Source organism: Zonotrichia albicollis, chromosome 2 (genome assembly GCF_047830755.1).
Source record: "Zonotrichia albicollis isolate bZonAlb1 chromosome 2, bZonAlb1.hap1, whole genome shotgun sequence".
Taxonomy (NCBI): Eukaryota; Metazoa; Chordata; class Aves; order Passeriformes; family Passerellidae; genus Zonotrichia; species Zonotrichia albicollis.
The window spans coordinates 31,353,725-31,374,417 of NC_133820.1; the positions used below are offsets into that span (position 1 = coordinate 31,353,725).

Genomic DNA, 20,693 nt, shown 5'->3' on the forward strand with positions numbered 1-20,693 from the left:
ACATGAGAGAGAGCTTTGGAACACTTCAATGAGGCTCACAGTCTCAGGATGGTTACCAGAGCTTCTGATGCCCCTGTGCACCATCTACATGTAACCAGAAGTGCCTGACTTCAGTTACTTTTGGTGGAAGTTAACATCCTAATTAGATTTGATCTCAAGTGATTTTCCAGGATCCTGTGCAGGGTATCTTGCATTATGTGACTGGATGTATGATTCAGATACCGTAGGCTACAACAACATGGCACGATTGTTGTTATTATTGCTGAGTCCAATACTTCATTGGAATTACTATATATTTAAAGAGACTTCAGATTGTTTTTCTTAACAAAGAGTTAATTCTTTTTGTACTAAATAAATACCAGATGTTTGGTAACTATTAGGGGTTTGTTGTTGTTGCAGAATTTATTCCCCAGGCTTTTGGAATGCCTTTGTCTCAAGTGATTGCTAATGACCGGGCCTATAAGCTCAAGCAAGACTCTCAGAGAGAAGAGCAAAAAGATGATTCAGATTTTGTGGCCTTTCTCTTGCCATTTGGAACTAAAAGACAGAACAAAGAACTTTCCAGCAGTAACTCATCTCTCAGCTCCACCTCAGAAACACCGAATGAATCCACTTCTCCTAACACACCTGAGCCAGCGCCACGGGCAAGGAGGCGTGTAAGTAGACACATCACAATGGGGTGTGTGATTGCAGGTCCAGAGGGTCTGACTGGACCAGGACAGCCCTGTTGTGTGTGTGGACTGTGGAATACTTTCTGTTCAATAGTGGTTTTTTTTCAGATGGAAGTCAGCCTCATCAACTTCAGAAAACTCTTAACTGTAGTGGAAATCTTCTTTTGCTTATGCTGGTGGGAAAAGGTCATATAGACCCTGTGAGTCTGTAACAGATCACAAAGAGGCAGAGAGATTATCTAGAAGTCTTCCTGTTCGCTCCCTTTATCTACCTCCTTCTAAGTCTTTCAGATTTAACAAATTCGATCTGTCTTTAGCCTAATTTTTTCAGCAGTTTTAAAGTCTAAACCTATGTGTTTGATATTTATAGGTGTACTTATCTAAATCTAGCTCTAACTTGATAATAGTCCAAATTCTTATATTAATAAATAATAATTCTCTTTGACTATTAATCCCTATCCTTATATTAATAAAAATCCTCATGTTCTAACCCTTATTATATCCTCTGTGGTAAGTAAGGAGTTGTCAGACTAGGTTTGTGCCAGGGTCTTCAAAGGATGTTTCTGCATGCAGACTAGGAAGAAGCCTTTGACAGCGAAATACAGAGTGGTGGGTTCAGGTTGAATATTAATCTGCATGTAAAATTGATAATTTTTTAGCATAAACCTGTTCCTTGTAAGTAAATTTTATGCTCTGAACTTCCTAGTTCTACAGTTGGTAATTTTTTTTTCTTTTGTTACCATGGAATAGAGGTTCTAGACTTTCCTGCTTTTTAATTCCATTTGCAATGGAGGGAGAAAAAAAATTGCATAATACAATACTTTGAATAAAACCCCTTTTAATAAATCTGAGCAAGAATTGAGGTACAAGAACAGACTCTGGAAAAGAAAGTATTTTCTTAAGAACCTCGCCTTCTTTCATCCGTAGGCTAAAACTGCTTCATAGAAATTCTCTGTTGGGCTCTTCAAACCAGGGATTAAGAGGGGTGGAACTGGAATAAATCGCAAACTGAGAGAAGGCAGAAGGCAGGTCATGGGGCTCTTTGTCTAGCTGCCAGCTAAAGCTTGAATTGTCTATATTCTGTCTGCAAAACTGAAAGCATGGTGTTTGCAGTCTTGTATACTCATTAATGCACATATGTTGGTCTGTGCGAACCATATGAGCAGTCATTTGTGTTCGCACAAAAGTGCAAAATTACTTGAGTAAGTTAAGGGAAACCCATGAACTTCTTTCAGAGTTTGGCAGTCAGTGACAAAAAATAAAACTTCACTGTATGTACTCATTGGCTTCAGAACCTTTTTTCATAGGAAAGATAACTCATGTGTCCAGAGATGGCTCATCTGCTGTTCTTTTCACAAAGATTGGATTATAAGATTTCTGACCTGTATTTGACAAGTGAGCAGGCAGAAGGCCATGGATCCTTTGGTATCTCCACAGAGATCCATCAGGACCAAGTTCCTAGAAGTTGAGGGAGGGTTTTGCTTGTTTTGTTTGTTTGGATAGTTGGGGATTTTTTTGTCATTAATGCTATTGCAGCTTTCAGAGGGCAGAATTGGAGCCTTTATTCCACAGCCATGAGGAAGCAGTGGGACGTGGTTTACCCACAGAGCAATAAAAGTTAGTCTAAGGTGGGCTGTGTGACGTGAGGGAACTGGCATTTTTTCTAAGGAATTAACTTACCTAATGAATTTCATGAATTTTACATTATTTAACATTAATATCAACGCATGTCCCATATCTTGTCTGTCTTTATAATTCTGTTTATCAGTGCACTTACTGCGCTGCCCTGAGCTTACTTAGGGGATGATAAGGAAGCCTGCACTTATCTTTTATCTCTTGAGCACCATTGCCCTGTTTTCAACTGACAAATGCTTACAAGAAAAGGAAAAAAATATTTGTCAGTAAATGCAACTGATACAACCAATTTATCACAAAAATGCTGCAGAGACACCTGGAGTGCAGTCCTCTTAAACTTAAACTGGAGGGATTGTTTATCATTGCTCCATTCACTTCTTTGCAACTGTGTCATTCACTTTTGTGTATTTCAAACACAAAAGTGAGTCTTCAAACACTCACATGAGACTTTCAATAAGAGTTAGAAGAAGGTAATGCTGGCTGCAGAGCTCATGGTGTGAGTGCTGTGGTTCTCTCTCCAACAGCTTTACAAAAGTCACTGTTGCTGCATTTTCTGTGTAGTATTTTTGCCCTGCAGTTGAAAGTTGAGACTTTAAATTCCACTTCCCTTCATGTTTCTGTGTGCTTAGATTAAAACTTCCCCAGTGTATTTAGGTTTTGAACTTGTCATGGGGGAGCAGGGACTGGCATCCATTATGTGCAAAGGTAATGGCTGGCAGATGGAACTTGATTTTCTTCAGTTGCTGGGCACTGCAGTGTGTGTTACTGACCTGGAGCAGTGGTGTGCAGTCTCCTCCTCCTCTGTTCCTCAGCAGTCAGGTAGGTCAGACTGAGCCCAGACTAATAGGTCTGGCTGAGTTTGAGCTGGATTTGTGGAGTATGTTGGTAACATTTTCTTGTGCACTTTGTAAAATCAGAGCTGGCCTGAACTTGGTATTGCCAAGCCATGACTTCAGTCACTGAACTCAAGGTCACTCTTCCTAAAGCCAGCTCAGTGTGCCAGTTAATCCACAACTTTGATAAAATGCCCAAGGACCACGTTGAACTGACTGTATTTGCATCTATTTTAGGGATCTGAATCCGATTTAAGTAACTCTGATAATGATTCATGAGGTGAGGATACTTTGCAGACAGGAAAGGACCAATAAAGGCAGGTTATAAAGGAGGGCACCTGTCACACAGGGGCTGCACTGGTGAGGGTGGCGTTAGGATTTTCAGTGCCAATTCCTTTATTTGATGTTTGGAATGCCAAACTCTTAAATAAACTCAAAATATCATTTAGTTGGAATTTTACACACATGGATCATAGCCAGAGGTTCTTGTTTGGTCTGGAGGGGTTTTTTGTTTGTGTTTTTGTTTCCTGTTGGCAGGAAATGGTAAAAGGAATCAAGCAGATGTACTTATGAGAGACATCAGAAATAAAGGTCAAAAGTTGCATTTTAAAGGATCTAGTAATTGTTTATAGTAATGCGGGTAAAAAAAAAATCTGAAAACTTCATTGTGTTTCATTTATACATCTACCATGAGTTACAAGAAACAGAACTATACCTGATAAGTTAAATGGGGTTTTTTTTAAGGTATTTAAAACTAGAAATTTATTAATGAGTCTGAAATCTCAGTGGACTTTTTCTGAGTTTTGCCTATGAGTTTAAAATCTTTATGAAGTTCAGCTGGCTAGGCTGATGGAACAAAATACTTTTAGAGCTTTAAATTCCCTTGTAAGCAATTCTCATTTAATTCTCAAGTTCTCATTTAATAGACATAAGAGTTCTGACTAGCAGTCTATAAATTGCCTGTCAGCTTTTAACAAACTATAATTGTCAGAAAAATTTTGAGTAGAAATTTACATTTTTGTTATTGTTTCTTAGGATGACAGGCTTCATCCCTTTACAGTACATTTTATGTTATTGTAAAATTTATGCTTTGTTTCAGAAAGAAACAAAAAAGAAAGAAAGAAAATAGTGTACAAGAGATATTTTTAATAGGAAAAAACCTGAAACTTTTATTTGTGTTTATTATTTATTGTTGTTGTTATTAATAATATTAATATTATTATTATACATGGACCTAGAATGTTTTTTGCCTCCTAAGTTTAATAAGACATGAGAGAAATGAAATTACAGTAATCTTGTGCTTTGAAAGAAAATCTTATTTTTAAAGTGTGAAAATTAAAACATATCAGAAACCTCCAGCTGCTTGTGCTGCTTTATCCTTTACAGACTGCTTGAACTTCTGCACCTTGCTGTAATCAAAACCTGGATTCCAAAGCTTTCATTGGAATTTTAGTGATTTTAAAAAATTAAGATATGTGACATAGAATTATTTTAAAAATATTACACCTCAACTTCTCTGGTGTATCTTTATTCTGTGATAGAGTGGGATTATTTCAAACTCCACAGCTGTATGCATTTGGGATATTAACTGTTAAATATATATGGTGTATGGTTGTTAATAATTTTGCATAAATTTCACTGATACAATGGTCCAAGATACAGAAGAAGTAGTCAATAAGATTTAAAAATATCTATATATCTCCATGCACATGAATACAGTACTTCAGAGGTGCACCCACAGACCATGATTCATCCTTGCCCTGCAGTATGTGCAGGCTTACATCAGTAAAAGCATGGAGTGAAGGAGTGGAAAGCATTTCAATTTTCAGTATTTTAATTTGTATTCATTGTAATATGATAAGAATAACATTGGTACCATTCCTATCCATTACACTGGTATTATAACTTAATTAATTTATAAAAATGTTGTAGCTAATGATATTTTTATATTAGTTTGTTTAAAATGCAGGTAGGCAAAAGTCTTTATTAGACGTCCTGTGATGCTGAGATTTCCCTAGCCCTACTGATTGTTCACATGTGTGTGTATTTTACAGGGTGCAATGTCTGTGGACTCTATCACAGATCTTGATGACAATCACTCAAGATTATTGGAGGCTCTCCAGCTCTCTTTGCCAGCAGAAGCTCAGAGCAAGAAAGAAAAGGCAAGAGATAAGAAACTAAGCCTGAACCCTATTTACAGGCAGGTTCCCCGGCTTGTAGATAGCTGCTGCCAGCACTTGGAAAAGCATGGTAAGAATATTTTGTTTTCCCAGGAGTGGCAGATGTATTTTTACTATAATATAAATAAATGCCTATTTTGAGAAGTAAGTATATGCAAGGACATCTTTGAAAGCTAGACATTTTCCCTCCTGTTTTGCTTCTTGCTAAAAATACTGTCCCACAAGTAATTCCGTACATGATAGCTTCCCAAACTGAAGATCTGTGCTTGTAATCTGGCCCATAGAGCACAGGGATGGAACCTTTTCTTGGAGGTCACCCATCTTGTACTGGGGTGCTCAGCTCTGCAGAAAGAGCTCTTCACACCCATAGGTTTACCTGTTCCTTCAGAACAAAAGGTCTGAAATGTTCCAGTCAGTCTGGAGTCATGCACAGCCAGTGGATCTTAAGGTGTGAGATCTAGATTAACTATTTATACTGTAAGACTTTTGATATTTGAAGATGGGGGTTCAGAATAAGAAAGAATTCCATACTAAATATATATTAAGCTCCAAGCAGCCTCTTCGTGTTCGCTGCAAGGCTTGAAGGCTGAATACTCAGTTTGTCTCTGGCTTGATTCCTCCTGATCAGCCTCAGGCTCAGGCCTGCTCTCTCCAAAGGAAATCACAAACTCCTGCCAGCATTCTTCCTGTGTGTTCATGATTGTCCAGACACAAGCCTCCCACAGCTTTACCTAATGCAGAAACAATAGTCAATCCAGGTATCTGCTCACCATCTCTGCCAATGGATCTTAGCCTTGTAAAGTTTTTTAATGATAATTGAAATAACTTTGCCATAGGAAGATGGAGTTATCCCATGGCCAGATAATCAACAAACCATAAAATAATGGTGATTGTAACAGCAAATTATGTATTTGATGCTAATTTCACCAACAAGAAATCATTTACTAACTCTGATTGAAAGGCTTTTTTGCAAGATGAGGAACTGCAGTTTAAACAACAATGCTGAGCTTTCACAATTCATAACTGAAAACTATCTTCCTTACAAATGTATCAAGGAACACTGCAAAAGATAGTTGCTGTTAGTCTTTCACAGAGATTAGATACCATGGCTGACAAGTAAGGATGGGATGATTAAATTTGAGATGAATGACATCCACCCCTTTAAGCAAAGGTAGCTGAGTTTGGAGAACATAGAAGTATCTGAGTCAGCCAAAAAAGCCATCCAGCTGAGCATCATTTGCATACTGTGATTTTTATGTCACCTGATCATCTGTGATAATTTTTTTAATCCTTTTAATGCACTTTCATAACAAAGTTCTTTTCCATATGATGCTCTTTATATTTCCTTTACATAGACGTTTTCTTTTAAAGGAAATTTATGATGAGTTATTGTGCCTTGATTAAGAATAAACTATAATATACCACAGTGCAATAATCCGATATAATCTAGGGCAAATTCTTCAATTTTAAATTTAATCTGCTTTTCACAAGACAGTCATTGGCACGGAGAGAAACCTAAAAGTGGTAGAAGGTGGACACTGTAGCAACATCATTCCTGATTCTGAAATACTTGCCTATATGCATAAATCCTTTTTCAGCAACAAATCACCAGTAGTTTCTGATGACTGCTTTAAACGATAATTCTGAGTATTAAATGACAAAAATGGTTATGTTTTTAGACATTAGAGCACCTGTCCTTGTCACCTTCCCTATTTTCCCTGGATTCACATCCCAGAGATGTAAAGGCCTGGCTTTCTGTAGACCTGCAGTGTAGCAAAAACACTGTATGTGTAGGAATGGGTAAGCAGCCTGCAAGTTGCCCAGTGCGTGTAATCTCCATCTCAGATGATTTTCTGCCAGTGTTCCTGGATTTGCTAAATGGTAGTCCATCAATGTAATTTTCTGTTAACCAAAGAGAGAAGATTTGAAAAGAGGTGTTATGTTGAAACTAAAATCTAAAAAGCAGAATCCTATCTGAATTTCTGTGATGAAGATCTGCAACTCCAAATACTGTTCAAGTTGACACATCTCCAGCAAGCAAGTGTAGCCTAATGGCTGTCAGAAGGCATTTGTTTCACAAGGAAATTTTACACTTCCTGTATGTCAGTAGAGATTAGAGCTGCAGAGTAGCCCTTGTTAGACCATAAACTTCCAAGTTTATGGATAATTTCATCCCTTTTGCAAAACTGTATAACCATGTAAAATTATATTATATACACAGGCCCTTCAGGCTCTAAAATTTCCACGCACATTGTCATTGCTAAAGACCATGTCACCTCTCAAATTTTTCAGGTCCTGTTAGTCTGAAAGATATGTCCATTTGAGAACCAAATTATAGTTTTTTGTATTTGTAGTGGCTTTCTGCAGGACCACAAGAAGGTTTGAACTGATTTCTTATGAAATAGCAGGCAACACCAATTTCCTAATCACTTTAAGTCTAAATGACACACTTCTGCACTTTGCCTAAAGTACCACAATGCTTCTTTATAGCTTTCCCTCTATGTAATAGTTGTTCCTACCTTATAAAGTGCACACAACTCCCTGTTGAAGTTCTTCCCTCTCACAGTCTGCCTGAGTGCCCTATTTAGGTACCTTTGAAGACTCTCAACTTTGTCATGACAGGAACTTTGGAGCCAGTGAGTTACCCCAAATACCAGCTTCATCCTGTATCCAAATACACAGCTCAGTGCCCATGTATTTAGTTGTTTTACTGCCTGTTTCCTTTGATATCAGTCCTGGAAGTTACACCTCGAAACCCTGAGCAGTGCCCCAGTCTCTGCAAACTTCTGTTCCTCATAGCAGGGGCACATCCAAAGTGGCATCAGAAATGTCACAGAGGTGCCATTTTGCAGATTAAGTGTGATCCATTAAAACCACAGTGGATGGCTTCTTAATCATATCTTGCATCAACATGGTAAGTACACATTTGTGGAGAAATATGTTGCTTTTCTTTTTATTTATTCTTATAAGTACACACATAGGTCAGAATGCTTTGGTTCAATGCAATTTTCAGGAGAAAATTAAGCAATAAAATAGTGCTATGATGTGTTTCACTTGCAGGTCTCCAGACAGTAGGAATATTCAGAGTTGGAAGCTCAAAAAAGAGAGTAAGACAGGTGAGTGGATATGGATATGGTTTTCTTTCATCAGCTATAATACAAACAAATCTGATTCCTTCTGTTGTTATTTCTTTCCCGTCTGTAGTATGGTGAAATTTAGTCTTTCTGGGTCAGTGACTTTGCTGATTTTTTGATGGCTCATAAAAGGCTACTCCAGTATCTTTTACATCTGGTGAAATCCTTGTCAGGTTCTCAGCAGGTTAACAGTCTCTGTATGCTTTGCTCTGGAAAAGTAGCACAGGGTTGGAGATCCAAATAAACTACAGTGAAGAAATTTTCCAAAGGTCACACTGCAGGGAAAAAAAAATCTTGGCTGTTCATTTCATCTCAGAAACAGCTCAGAAGCTCCCAAACTAAACTCAAACTGTAAATCTTCTTTGGAAAACTCACGGTATGAGAAAACATGCAAGTACAGAACAATCTCTTTGACCCTAAGATTGCTGCTCCTAAATATCACCTTTCTTTTACCCCTGCTAGACTTCAAGGTCAGAGCAGACCCCCTTCCAAGTCTTAGTCTCAGCTAAATTATGAAAAAGCACAGATGGTGTGCAATTAGGTTCCAGAGATAAAGTCAAATGTGGGTGTTATACCCACCTAGACATTCCCAGCAGCTGGGAATACATGTTGAATTAGAGCAGTGGAGATGGTTGTTAGTGTTTGCATGATGCATAAGGAAGAGATGAAAAGATAGAGGAAAATGTCCCTCCCAGGAAGTTAAGACCAAAATCATCAAACAGAAAAAAAAAAAAAAAGCAACAGAAAGCTTGCCTGCATCTGAACCTACAGTTTATAGTTCTTTGCAAAAAGTTGCAAAAACTTCATAGTGTAATGTTTTATCATTCTGGAAAGTTACCTTGAATAGCTAAACTGAATTGATTTTGGCAGGTAGGACAGCATAGCCTGCTGAATTGTAGCTTATTCTCCAGCAGTTTCTATTCCTGAGTCACCCGTGCTACACTAGGCTATAAAAACATCTGCAGAGGCAGTTTTCAGATCAACACTGAACTAGATAAAGTAGTGAAGTTGTCTCACATTTGCATTGCAAGCTTCAATGTCAAAATATACATAATCATTAGGGGTGAGTACAACTGCATCATGCATCTGGGGAAAAAGAAGAGAGCTTCTATCATTCGCTTGTAAACTAAGCCTTACTCTGAACATTAATGACTTTCACCACTTTTTGTTCTACTTTGTTTTCAAAAGGTGAGGAAATCAAGAGATTTGGGTATCTATGTTTTTTATTAAATGGACTAATTTATTGAACTAGGTAAGCTGATATATTTCATTAAACAACAAGGAAGCATCAGCTTGGCCCTTGTAGTTACAGTAATAAATGATGTCAACATTAACCTACATGAGAAAGTCTTGATTCAATTAAAATTCCACTCATTTTCTGAACCATAGAAAGCCAAACCCAGCACTCAGATTTTGGTGTGTTTTTGCAGCTGTTCATTAGTTTTTCTTGTGTAGAAAGTAAGCATATTTTGTTTGCCTTCCTTCCTCAGTTAGAAAATGTCCTGTTTCAACTGTAGTTTGTTTCAGTAAATACATAAGTAAGTAGATACATGTGCCAGAGGTGGTTTTTTTTTGGTGAGCAGGAAGAGAAAACCTAGAACATGTGCATCTCTTGTAAACTTCTTCCTTCATGTTCAGTGAGGTGTAGGACAGAGATTCCCAAGCTCATCTTGACTCAAGGTGGGAGATCTGGTGGATGAGGGTTGCCTAGATTGGGATGGGGAACCCTTGATGCTGGGCCTGGTGACACTGTGGCAGCTTCAACCCTGAGGATGAAATAGTCGGAGCTCTGCTCTCCTATCCCCTGTTCCAGCACAGATGTCCTCATCTCTCATATCCAAGATTCAGTGGATGCTGTAGTTCACCACCTGTATCTTCCAAAGTCTGAAAGCATACCATGTGAATGGAGTCTGAAAGACTTGAAGTTTAAATGTACAATTTACAGTCCTAACAGCCATGATACCTGGGCCTGAAATGTGGCCACATCTCATCAAGGCTTCTATGACATTTTGCTGCTTAGGGTATCTCTGTAGGTCTCACAGGATATCAGATCACAAGTGCCATATTCAAGTCTGTAACAGCAGTTTGTGATTTAGCCAGCTATTTGGGAAGTTTGAATTCCTGATGCAGTGCTAATCTGTTTCCTCAGCTGCTTTTGGGCACTTAAGTGCAGAAACAATCTTCTGGATTGAGGTAATTTATGGTGCTCTGCAGGGATGTTCTGCTTTTGTCACGAGTCTGGAGAGTAGAATTAAGCTGGAAATTAAGTTCTCAAGTTGGTACTGGAAAATCTTTGACCATAAATCAAAGAATAATATTAGATAAAGAATATATTCTGGTCCTCATAGCATAATTATTTATTATTAATAATGACTGATATTAATAATGTTAAAAGTAATCCTAATAAATTAGAATGGAGACTGTGTTTTTTAATGAATATCTATCAACCAATATGAAAGCACAATCTGAGCTGAAAACAAAGGATTTTCACACTGAACACACTGAAGATAGATTTGCATGTGACTAAGATTTGCTACAAATTTTTACAGGCATGTAGTTTGCTTGTGACTTAGCTTCTTTCCGCTCTTTGGTATATTTGTAATTTTCCTGATGAAGAATCCTGATACCTCATATTTCTTTGTTTATAAGATTTAGCTGTAATCACTCTCTGAGAAGATAGGTGTGACATTGTGATACCTCATAATGTTAGCAAAAGTACAATTTTTTTCTAGGAAATAGTTTTAAAACCTCTAGACTGTTTTCAAAATGCAAAAAGAGTAAAAGGTGAAGCTGTCTTCCTTGAGGAAAGTATTCTGCTCTTTCTGCTGGAAAATCCCTCCAGAAGGGCAAGTTTTTACCTTTTCATAAGATATCTTGGATTTGGAAGAGTGTTGTATTAAGTGTTGTATTAATAAATCGTATTAAGTACTCCCAATTGTGTTGCCTAAGACCCAAGTGCAGACTCTCAGGGATTTAAAAAAAAGTTAAGTTGGACATTTCAAGCTTAAGCAGGTGCCTGGTATGGGTTCTTCAGATGCTTTCTAGCCCTCATGTCTGAGATCCTGCCTCTGTCCCACCTTTGTCACTGGCTACCATTTAGATGGTAGATGGTAGTGATAGCAGAGTGTCCTTTATTGCTCTGGTTGCTTTCCAATCTCCTGATACTTCTGCAAGATGAAAAACTGTAAGAAAACTGATTAAAAATGTCTGAAGCATAAACCTGACTGGAATGCTTGATAGCTACTGTACATACCAGTAGCCATACCTAAATGAATGGAGTAAAGTAGAAAAGTAAGCAGAATATTTGAGTCCAGTAACAGTGATGGAGTGTAAAACATGAATTTTGCTCTCTTTCAGGATAAGAAAAATCTTATTGAAAAATCTTGTCTTGTGAGCAAAATGTTGACCAACTAAGGCAAATATCTGCCTTTGGGAAGTGTGATGCCTTTAATTCAAAGTGTGATGCCTTTAATACAGCATTTGTCTGAGGACCAAAGCAGGGGAAAAAATTAGCAATACCTTGTAATGAAGTTAGCTTGCTCTTTGTGAACTCGGTAATGATGATTACTTAATGACCGTAACTAAATTAGGAAGGCAGAACAAGGTGTGTGTGAAGGAATACTGTGAAGTCTTAGTGAAGCTGTCTGCTTGATACCTATCTTTACATACAGTCTTAAATGACAAGAGAAATGTGAATTTGGTGGATATTAACATGATATTACTAATAATGTTTTTCTACAAAATCATAAGCGTTGTAAAATGCAGTTTTAGTCTTTCTGATTCCAGGGATAATGCAGTAACGTGATATGAGAGCCTGTCTTTTAATTTTCCTTATTTTCTCTGGTTTCTGCCTTTGCTATGAATCTTGCATTTCTGCAAAAATTATTCTTGGATACATGTTTTCATACAAGAGTGTCATATATTAGCTAGAAAAAAAAATGTATTTTATTACAGCCTGGTGCAAACTTTAAGTTATTTATTACATATTAAGCAGAAATTAGATATTAATTATGTCGTTGACGTTACCAAAGACTAGTCATGCTCAGTCTTGAAATTAAAAAGGAGTAAATCTGCTTTTCTAAAGATTTTCTGTGTTGGGATGCATTACTGGGGACAATAAGTGACTGTAGTTTTCTCTCATGATGTTTTTCAGTTACGTGAAGAGTTTGACCGAGGTGTAGATGTTGTATTAGATGAAGAGCACAGCATTCATGATGTTGCTGCCTTGTTAAAGGAATTTCTGCGTGACATGCCTGACCCACTTCTCACCAGAGAGCTTTATACACCTTTCATCAACACTCTCTGTGAGCTCTACAGCATCTTGATTTATCAATTTTCAAAGGCTAATTTGTTTGAATTCTTTGATCTCTACTAATAGCCTCTTTTAGTCTATTCCTTTAATGTTCTGGCCTTGATTTGCTCCAAATATTTGTTTGATACACTATAAATTATATAGTATATTTAATAACAATATTATATATATTATAATACAATATAGTGTATAAGAATATAAATAATACAGTATATTCTTTAGTATAAATTTACTGAGGTCTTGGTTTTACTTCTTGGTTTTATACTGTAGAAGTGTAATCCAGAAAACCAGAACAAGGGTTTCACTAACTATATATATTTTTGCATTTGTAAGAATGGAATTCATGTCTATTAAAACCTGACCCTGTCTTTGATCCAGCAGTGCCAGGTCACAGACTCCCATTTGAATCTTTGTCTCTTAGAATTTTTAGATCTGTCTACTGACCAAAGTTCCAGCTTGGCTTGAAAAATTCAAGTTTCTTCATATTGCTTCTTTCATTCATTCTTCTTTGATGGTCCTCAAAGCCATCGTATTAAGTACTCCCAATTGTGTTGCCTAAGACCCAAGTGCAGACTCTCAGGGATTTAAAAAAAAGTTAAGTTGGACATTTCAAGCTTAAGCAGGTGCCTGGTATGGGTTCTTCAGATGCTTTCTAGCCCTCATGTCTGAGATCCTGCCTCTGTCCCACCTTTGTCACTGGCTACCATTTAGATGGTAGATGGTAGTGATAGCAGAGTGTCCTTTATTGCTCTGGTTGCTTTCCAATCTCCTGATACTTCTGCAAGATGAAAAACTGTAAGAAAACTGATTAAAAATGTCTGAAGCATAAACCTGACTGGAATGCTTGATAGCTACTGTACATACCAGTAGCCATACCTAAATGAATGGAGTAAAGTAGAAAAGTAAGCAGAATATTTGAGTCCAGTAACAGTGATGGAGTGTAAAACATGAATTTTGCTCTCTTTCAGGATAAGAAAAATCTTATTGAAAAATCTTGTCTTGTGAGCAAAATGTTGACCAACTAAGGCAAATATCCCATAGTAGTAGTTGTTATAGTTTTGATGTTTCCTTAGAGTTTTCTCTTTTTCTTCTGATGTTGTAAGGAAAATGGTTCTTAAACAAAGCTATTCCTATACCTTCCTTTGGGTTGGGATCAGTATATTTGTTCTGCTTTTAGGTTAGCTGGAGTGATTTCTTAGAACATATTTTTTCCCCTCTTAGTATTAGAGCCAGATGAGCAGCTCAGCACCTTACAGCTTCTCATTTATCTTCTACCTCCTTGTAACTGCGATACCCTTCACCGCCTGCTGCAGTTCCTCTCCACAGTAGCTGGCCATGCAGAAGACACCAGAGACAAGGATGGCCAAGAGGTAAGTCCTGGTCGCTTGTGTCCTTTGACTTTACTGAATTCATGGTCTGAAAAGAGATATTTAAAGCCTTGAAACATACACAATGGTGGCATATCCCTGGAAGGTGGGAGAGACTTTATCTGTTTGCCTGCACTTCTGCCATTTGTTTACAATGTTCTTAGGGCTGTGAAGGTTTAATTTTTGTATAACTTAACCTGTAAAGCATCTACCACTTGCTTTGGGAGATTCAATGTACCAGCCTTGCTGTCAAGAACGTCTAATGTCATCCATCCTTCCCCTGTTGCCTTGTTTTATCCCATTATATTCTATGGGAAAAGTACTCAGAAAAGGTCAGGCAAGCAAGGATATGCTTCTTCATTTTCTGTTGTTCTCTTTTCATTCTCTGTTGTTGCTTTTTTAAATGACTTTTGGACAGAGCAGTTTGCTTCCTGGTTCTCTTAGCTTCCTTGTGGGCCCTGGGTAGTGAAAAATAAACAGAGGACAGGAACTCTGTCTGTATCCTTGCAACTGACAGACCTCATCACTAGCTGGAGTCAGGGTTCATCTTTGCCCATTTTCTTTCTGACCTCCTTAACTCTTGCAGCCTGGACCAAATTCAATGGAGAGTTTGATGTGCACTCAGCCCACAGAGACAAGAATTGCCCCAGCCATAGGGCTGAGCTCTAGCCCTGAGCATTTTCCTCTCTGCACCCTGTGCCCATTCATGCTGGAGAAAAACTGAAAATCCAGGCTTCCCATTTCCTACCAGGGAAGTGCTGGCACCAGCAGGCTGCTGTGTAAAAGGAGGCAACTCTGTTAAATGAATAAAATGGATATAATCTGTCAGTGCTTGACAAAAATATACTGGTTTATCTGTGGAAGGACTTCTCAGTCCTCTGAACTGCAGCTGAGACTCTTATGAAACTCCTTGAGAATTTTGTCTTCCAGATGGAAAATCCTGCTGATTTTGTCAAATTTGGATGCCTTTTGCATCTTTTATCTGATTTCAACAATAATTAGCACTTTGAGACTTATTTTTGCCAAATTTCTGCCTCAAATCCTAACTTCCAGTTATTCCATCTTTACAAGTCCTAACTTCCAGTGTTGTATGTGACTTCAAGGCCCATTTCACTTTTAAATCCACTTTAAATGCTATTATTTTTGTTCTCAGCAAGGAGTTGATAAAAAACTATATCACTGTGATGGGAAACATTTAAAAAAAGCAGCCTGTAATACTTTAGTGTGCTTAAAAACATGTATAAGCCAGCTAAGGTCATGATCCCCCTGGTCCTGCAAAGAGTTCTCTGTTGGTTCAGGAATGTACCCAAGAGGATCTTATTGCAGGACTGGGGATGCTGCTGAGCAGAGTTCATTTGGCTCAACCATGGTACATCAGCTTTGCCACAGGTATTTTGGTAAGGCAGGTTTATGACAGTTACCTTGACAGTACTGTAAGCATCAGGAATATTACTGCAACTGGATACCTTTTATAGATAATACAGTATTCTGCTCACAATTATTTAAGCTATTTATGAAGAATTAAGTGAATAAAGGCATTCAGGGCAAGAGAAAGTATTTTATCAGACTGTTTGCTATCACTGGAAGGAAAACAGCCAAGCTTTGGCACACAGGCCCTCTTGTTGATTTCTTTCAACAACCCTTCTCTCACAAAGATGAAGATGGATGACTAACTTTATTAAAATTGCTCATTCAGTTTATTTCGGTGGAAATGTTTACAACATTTTTTAAGGATGCCCTGAGGCTGCCCTTAAGAAAAGGCTCACTGTTTGTACAAACAGCCTGCACATGCAGATCTGGGCACAGCCTGAGGCTGCCCTGGCACACTTGAGGCCCCCTGTGCCTGTGCATCTGTGGTGGCTCAAAGCTCAGAGTTTAAAAAGCAGGTCACCTGAGAAACAGCTGGTGCTTGGTGCTGTGCAAACAAGGTTTGCTGTTCTCACAGTCCTGCTGGGATGGATCTCTAAACAAAGAGCCAACATGTTTGCTATGACTGCCCATGCACCCACTTAGTACAGGTTCTTTTCAACACTACACACTGCTCCTACAAATAAAAAGCATTTTACTGTCATTTCTGTGCTGTCTATTTGAGTTCTTTGAAAAATAAACCAGATGTAGTCAGTGCAGTTTTAAAGTTTGACTAGAGTATTTGATGAATGATCAACTACAAAAAAAAAAAAATTAAAATACTGCTTTGAAATCATCTGTTTTGTACAACTCACTTTTGAAGTTCTATTTTTACTACCTTTTTTTGGTGCCTCTTTATATCCTTTTTAAAAACTATTTGTTCAAATGACCTCTACTTTTTATTGAAGAATAGAAAGGGAAATTAATAGTCTAATCACAAATATGACAACGAAAGTATTGATGTAATAATGTATATGACATATTTTTCAGGTAATTCCTGTCTAGTCTAGTATGTATTCCTAGCCTTTTGTTTCCTCAAAATTCAGGTTACCGTTGCTTCCTTGAGCACAGGTTTATAAAAGTAGGAAAAAAGATAAAAACCCCAACAAACTAAAACAAGCCACCAAACAAGTAAACATTTGGCATGTTCTAGAAATACAGGAAAATACTCATAAAAGAAGTGAGCCTGCTCCTTAATATTCTCAACAGTTTAAACGTAGAAAAGTATCACTGTATATGTTTCAAATCATGAATGCTGCTTGAGAGAGCCGGGAGCTTTCAGCATTAGGTCCTAGGAGACAGTAGCGTCCTGAGATGCTGAGGTAGCAGGGAGGTTGCTCTGAGATCAGAAGTTCGCCACTGTTGAGCTCCCAGGGAATTAAGGGCAGAAAACATTTCCACCTTCTACTCCTCTAATCCATTTGAAAATATATCCAGAAAATCTACAGCGCTTCTTGCAGAGATGTTCAAAACAAGGTGTTACTAAAATTTGTTCATTTTTTATTGACAAGCAGCAGGTTTTGGTTTTGATGAATGGAGCATCCACCAAATCAGGGGGACAGAGAGTGTTTCTGTGTGGGTGTTAGGGGTATGAGTGTGTATAGATGTGTCTATATAAATATCTGTATATGTCAGGCCCTGGGAGACCCCACCTCATTTTTTTTTCTCTTTTCCAGATTACTGGGAACAAAATGACATCACTTAACCTGGCCACCATCTTTGGCCCTAACTTGTTGCACAAGCAGAAATCTACAGACAAAGAATTCTCAGTTCAGAGCTCAGCTCGAGCTGAAGAGAGTACTGCTATCATAGCTGTTGTGCAAAAGATGATTGAAAACTATGAAACCCTGTTCATGGTGGGTGGATATTTTTTTCATATTTCTCTTATACATTTGCAAGATAAATGCAAAAATAGCTGTTTGATATTAAAGTAGATGGAGATGAAATAAACTGTAGAAGCTGCATTAAATTAGGATCAGTAATTATTGGTAACAAAGAGTAGTCTTCAAGCAAGGAGAATGATTTGCAGTAAGTAAAAATATTAAAAATATGTGCTTATATCTTGCTTAGAATGGTTTCTGTGCAGGTAAATGTATATTTTTTAGAATATTGTGAAAATGATGGGGTTGGCCATTCAGTTGTATACTGAGCAATGTATAGACAAGACTGAAAAGGATCTTTCACATCTCAGTTTTATAAGTCAGGAAGAAATTTTTTCTGCAGGGATTAAGACATCCTTGATTAATTTAAGGAATTACCTTCCCGACCCAAGACTTTTTTATTGGTTGGATGGACAGGAAGGACAAAGCTTTCTTATTTATTAGTTGGGTAAAGGGAATAAAACATAAATCTGTGTAGTTCCTGAGTTCCCTTCAGTTCTTTAGCTGAAGCAAGCAAGTTCTTCATAAGAAGGCTGATGGCCTTGGAGTTGGACATGTTGTTTACTTCAGATGAAGCTGAGTTTGGTCACATTTCTTATGCCTAGCAGTTACCTGAGCAGTTTATTCTGTGGCTGTATCTCATACTCTTTTTGTGTACAAAATTGTAGGTCAGCTCAGCATGACTTGTGTCTGAGGGAGCCCTGCTCTGAGGGTAGCAGAGGCCAGTCAGACCTAGTGGTGGTCTTCATTATTCTGTATTCATTTTTGTAAAAATACACATTGTAATAAAACCAGTAGTCTTGAGGAAGTGGAAAAAACTTTGGTTGTGGTGTCCAGATTAAGCAGTAAGTATGTTACACTGAGGAGATTAAGTTCCCAAAGCAGAAAGAACACTCTGGAAACCTTCAGTGCTTCAGCAAAGCTGAGTGCTGGAGACCTTGTTGGAAGATGATGAACAGCCCTGAACTGTGGGCTGATGGCCACATAGAACTGTAAATGGAAGATGTCTATCAGGTTTCAACAAGGGAGTAGAGCATGAGAAAGCAATCATGAGCCCTGCCTCAGATATCTTAGCCTCAGATGAACTTCTTTGTGGTTTTCCTGCCTTTTATTTTTATTCTTGTACCAGTGAGACACTTGCAATAGTTTTCTTTTTTGTTTTCTTTCTTTGTTTTTTTTTTTTTTTAATGCTTTTTACAGCTGGGGAAAATGCTAGGTGCTATTTTTCCTTCCACCTCAGTAAAAGGAAGTGACAGAACTGCACTCCTGTGTGAAGGTCTGCTGGCCCAGAGTGTGGATGGCACTATCAAGTTCGAGATAATACTTGAATAAGAATACTTAATATAGTTGAAGTGTTCTTATTGTTGTTTCTCTTTAAGAACTTCTAACAGCACAGGCACAACTCAGTCCATAATACTTAAGGCATGCCTTGTGACTTTCAATGTGGAAAGGATGGGGCTAAGGTTGGACTAACCTGCATCTGGGCTCTAATTCTGATGGATTTATTCCTTCTCTTCAGTGCTTCAACTTTCTTCTGGAGGTTAAATGGAGTGTGGGAAAAAGAATTTCTTTTGTTTTCCAGAGTTGCTTTTACTGTTTATATTCGACATTTATGCTACATTAAAAAAAAAAAAAAAAGAGAACATCTGGAGTTAAGCATTCAGCTACAACTATAACATGGTGTATTAATTCTCAGATGCTTTTGTGTTTGGGTTTTTTTTTTCTTTCTGTTACTTTTATATATGGGGAGGTTATGAAACTGTGATTGGTTTCAGCATTGAAACTGGAACAACATTTGGAGCTAAACCGTAGGAAAACAAAATGTGGTGGTGGGCCACAATATCAGAATGATTCTGATTTATTGGTGGATCAGAGAAGTTCTGTTTTTTAGAACAACCCAGGATATTGAGCACCATTTGTACTGAGTAACTATGATTACCATCAGTAGCATGCAAAAGTGGATTTCCTGTAGAAGATGGAATCTGGTCATTGCTTCATTGATGTTAGTGATGATAACCACTTTCATATCCAACTCTTGCCCATTTCAATGAGTATTGGGGATGTATTAAAATTAAGGACTGTTCTTTGCCAGTCTCTGCAGCTGAATGAAAGGAAGCACAACTCAGCCACTCTTCATTTTTGACTTGGCTTTGCATGAAGAATGGCGATCAGCAGCTTGTTCATGTATTTCATCTCCTAGTGTCCAAATCCAGCCCTGCTGCAAAGAAGTGCTACAGACTGTATGAAATTTCATATTTTTGTAGTTAGAGGCTGCTGTGACCTTCCTACTGTGGAGGCAGCCACACACTGCCATTCTGTGCCACATCAGTGGCCAGGGACTGCAAAAGGAGACACTTCAAGGGTTCCTCCACACTTATGTGTGTCAACAGCTATGACTGTCATGTTGCACCAAACCCCAAAATCTCAGAATATCTGGTACTCTACTGGAGTCTTCACAACCCTGGAGCCCTCTGATATGTCCCTGTATGTTCTCCAGAGCTGTTTTTTCACCAGCTTCCTTGGCTTCCCTTCTGTCCCAGATTTCAAGTTCTCATCCATCTACTTGGGTGCAATTACCAGTGAAACAATTCAGTAATATGGTGACATCTTCCTGAGATACTGCTGTTGTAGTTCTCCATAAGTGTAAGTTTACAATTACATGCATATCAATTCTGCACTTGCCAAGTTACTGAACTAAACTGAAGAAAATTGCTGCACAGGAGGAGGCCCCAAACCCAGTAGGCACCTAGCAAGGAGACCATCAGTACAAATCTACTTGCAGATTTATTCTGGTAAAACCCCTATGAATCCGTAGAACCATTAAGTTTGGATTTCAGAGAAGCTTTCTGTTGGAACTGAGCTTCTAGTGGAACTTTTTCAGACTTTTTGTGATGGATTTGTACTTCTTTTTAATAAGGCAAGATGTATTTTTATTTTCTGACAAAATTCTCTCAGTAGTTTCTTAGAAAGTTATTTGATAAAAAGCTGAGTAGAAAGATACAGACAAAAATGTGTGGATTTTCTTGTTACCATGAAACTCTTATGTGGAGTTTCTTCTAGTGTACAGAAAAGCTGTCTAAATGGAGAAGTTACAGTACACCAGGTTTCTAAAAATTATATTCCTATAAAAAAAAAATTGTTTAAAGACCAGTGTATCAGTGACCATCAGTAAGATATTTTTCTAGTTCAGAGACTGAAAACAATATTAAAAAAATGAGTATGTGGTTACACAAGTTTTTCATAGAGATTTTGGATCAGTTTGAATTAAATTATG

General features: G+C 37.8%; 1 protein-coding gene across 5 annotated transcripts in view; it reads left to right on the forward strand.

The window, feature by feature from the left end:
- The window catches only part of ARHGAP6 (Rho GTPase activating protein 6), a 322,422-nt gene that overhangs the window by 288,502 nt on the left and 13,227 nt on the right, over positions 1-20,693 (forward strand). For all 5 annotated transcript variants that reach the window (XM_074534704.1, XM_005493450.4, XM_026797134.2 and 2 more), the window contains exons 4-9: positions 400-656; positions 5,194-5,389; positions 8,380-8,435; positions 12,607-12,757; positions 13,987-14,135; positions 17,216-17,395. In XM_074534704.1, the coding sequence (XP_074390805.1) occupies positions 400-656; positions 5,194-5,389; positions 8,380-8,435; positions 12,607-12,757; positions 13,987-14,135; positions 17,216-17,395 (989 nt within the window). The remainder of the gene's footprint in view (positions 1-399; positions 657-5,193; positions 5,390-8,379; positions 8,436-12,606; positions 12,758-13,986; positions 14,136-17,215; positions 17,396-20,693) is intronic.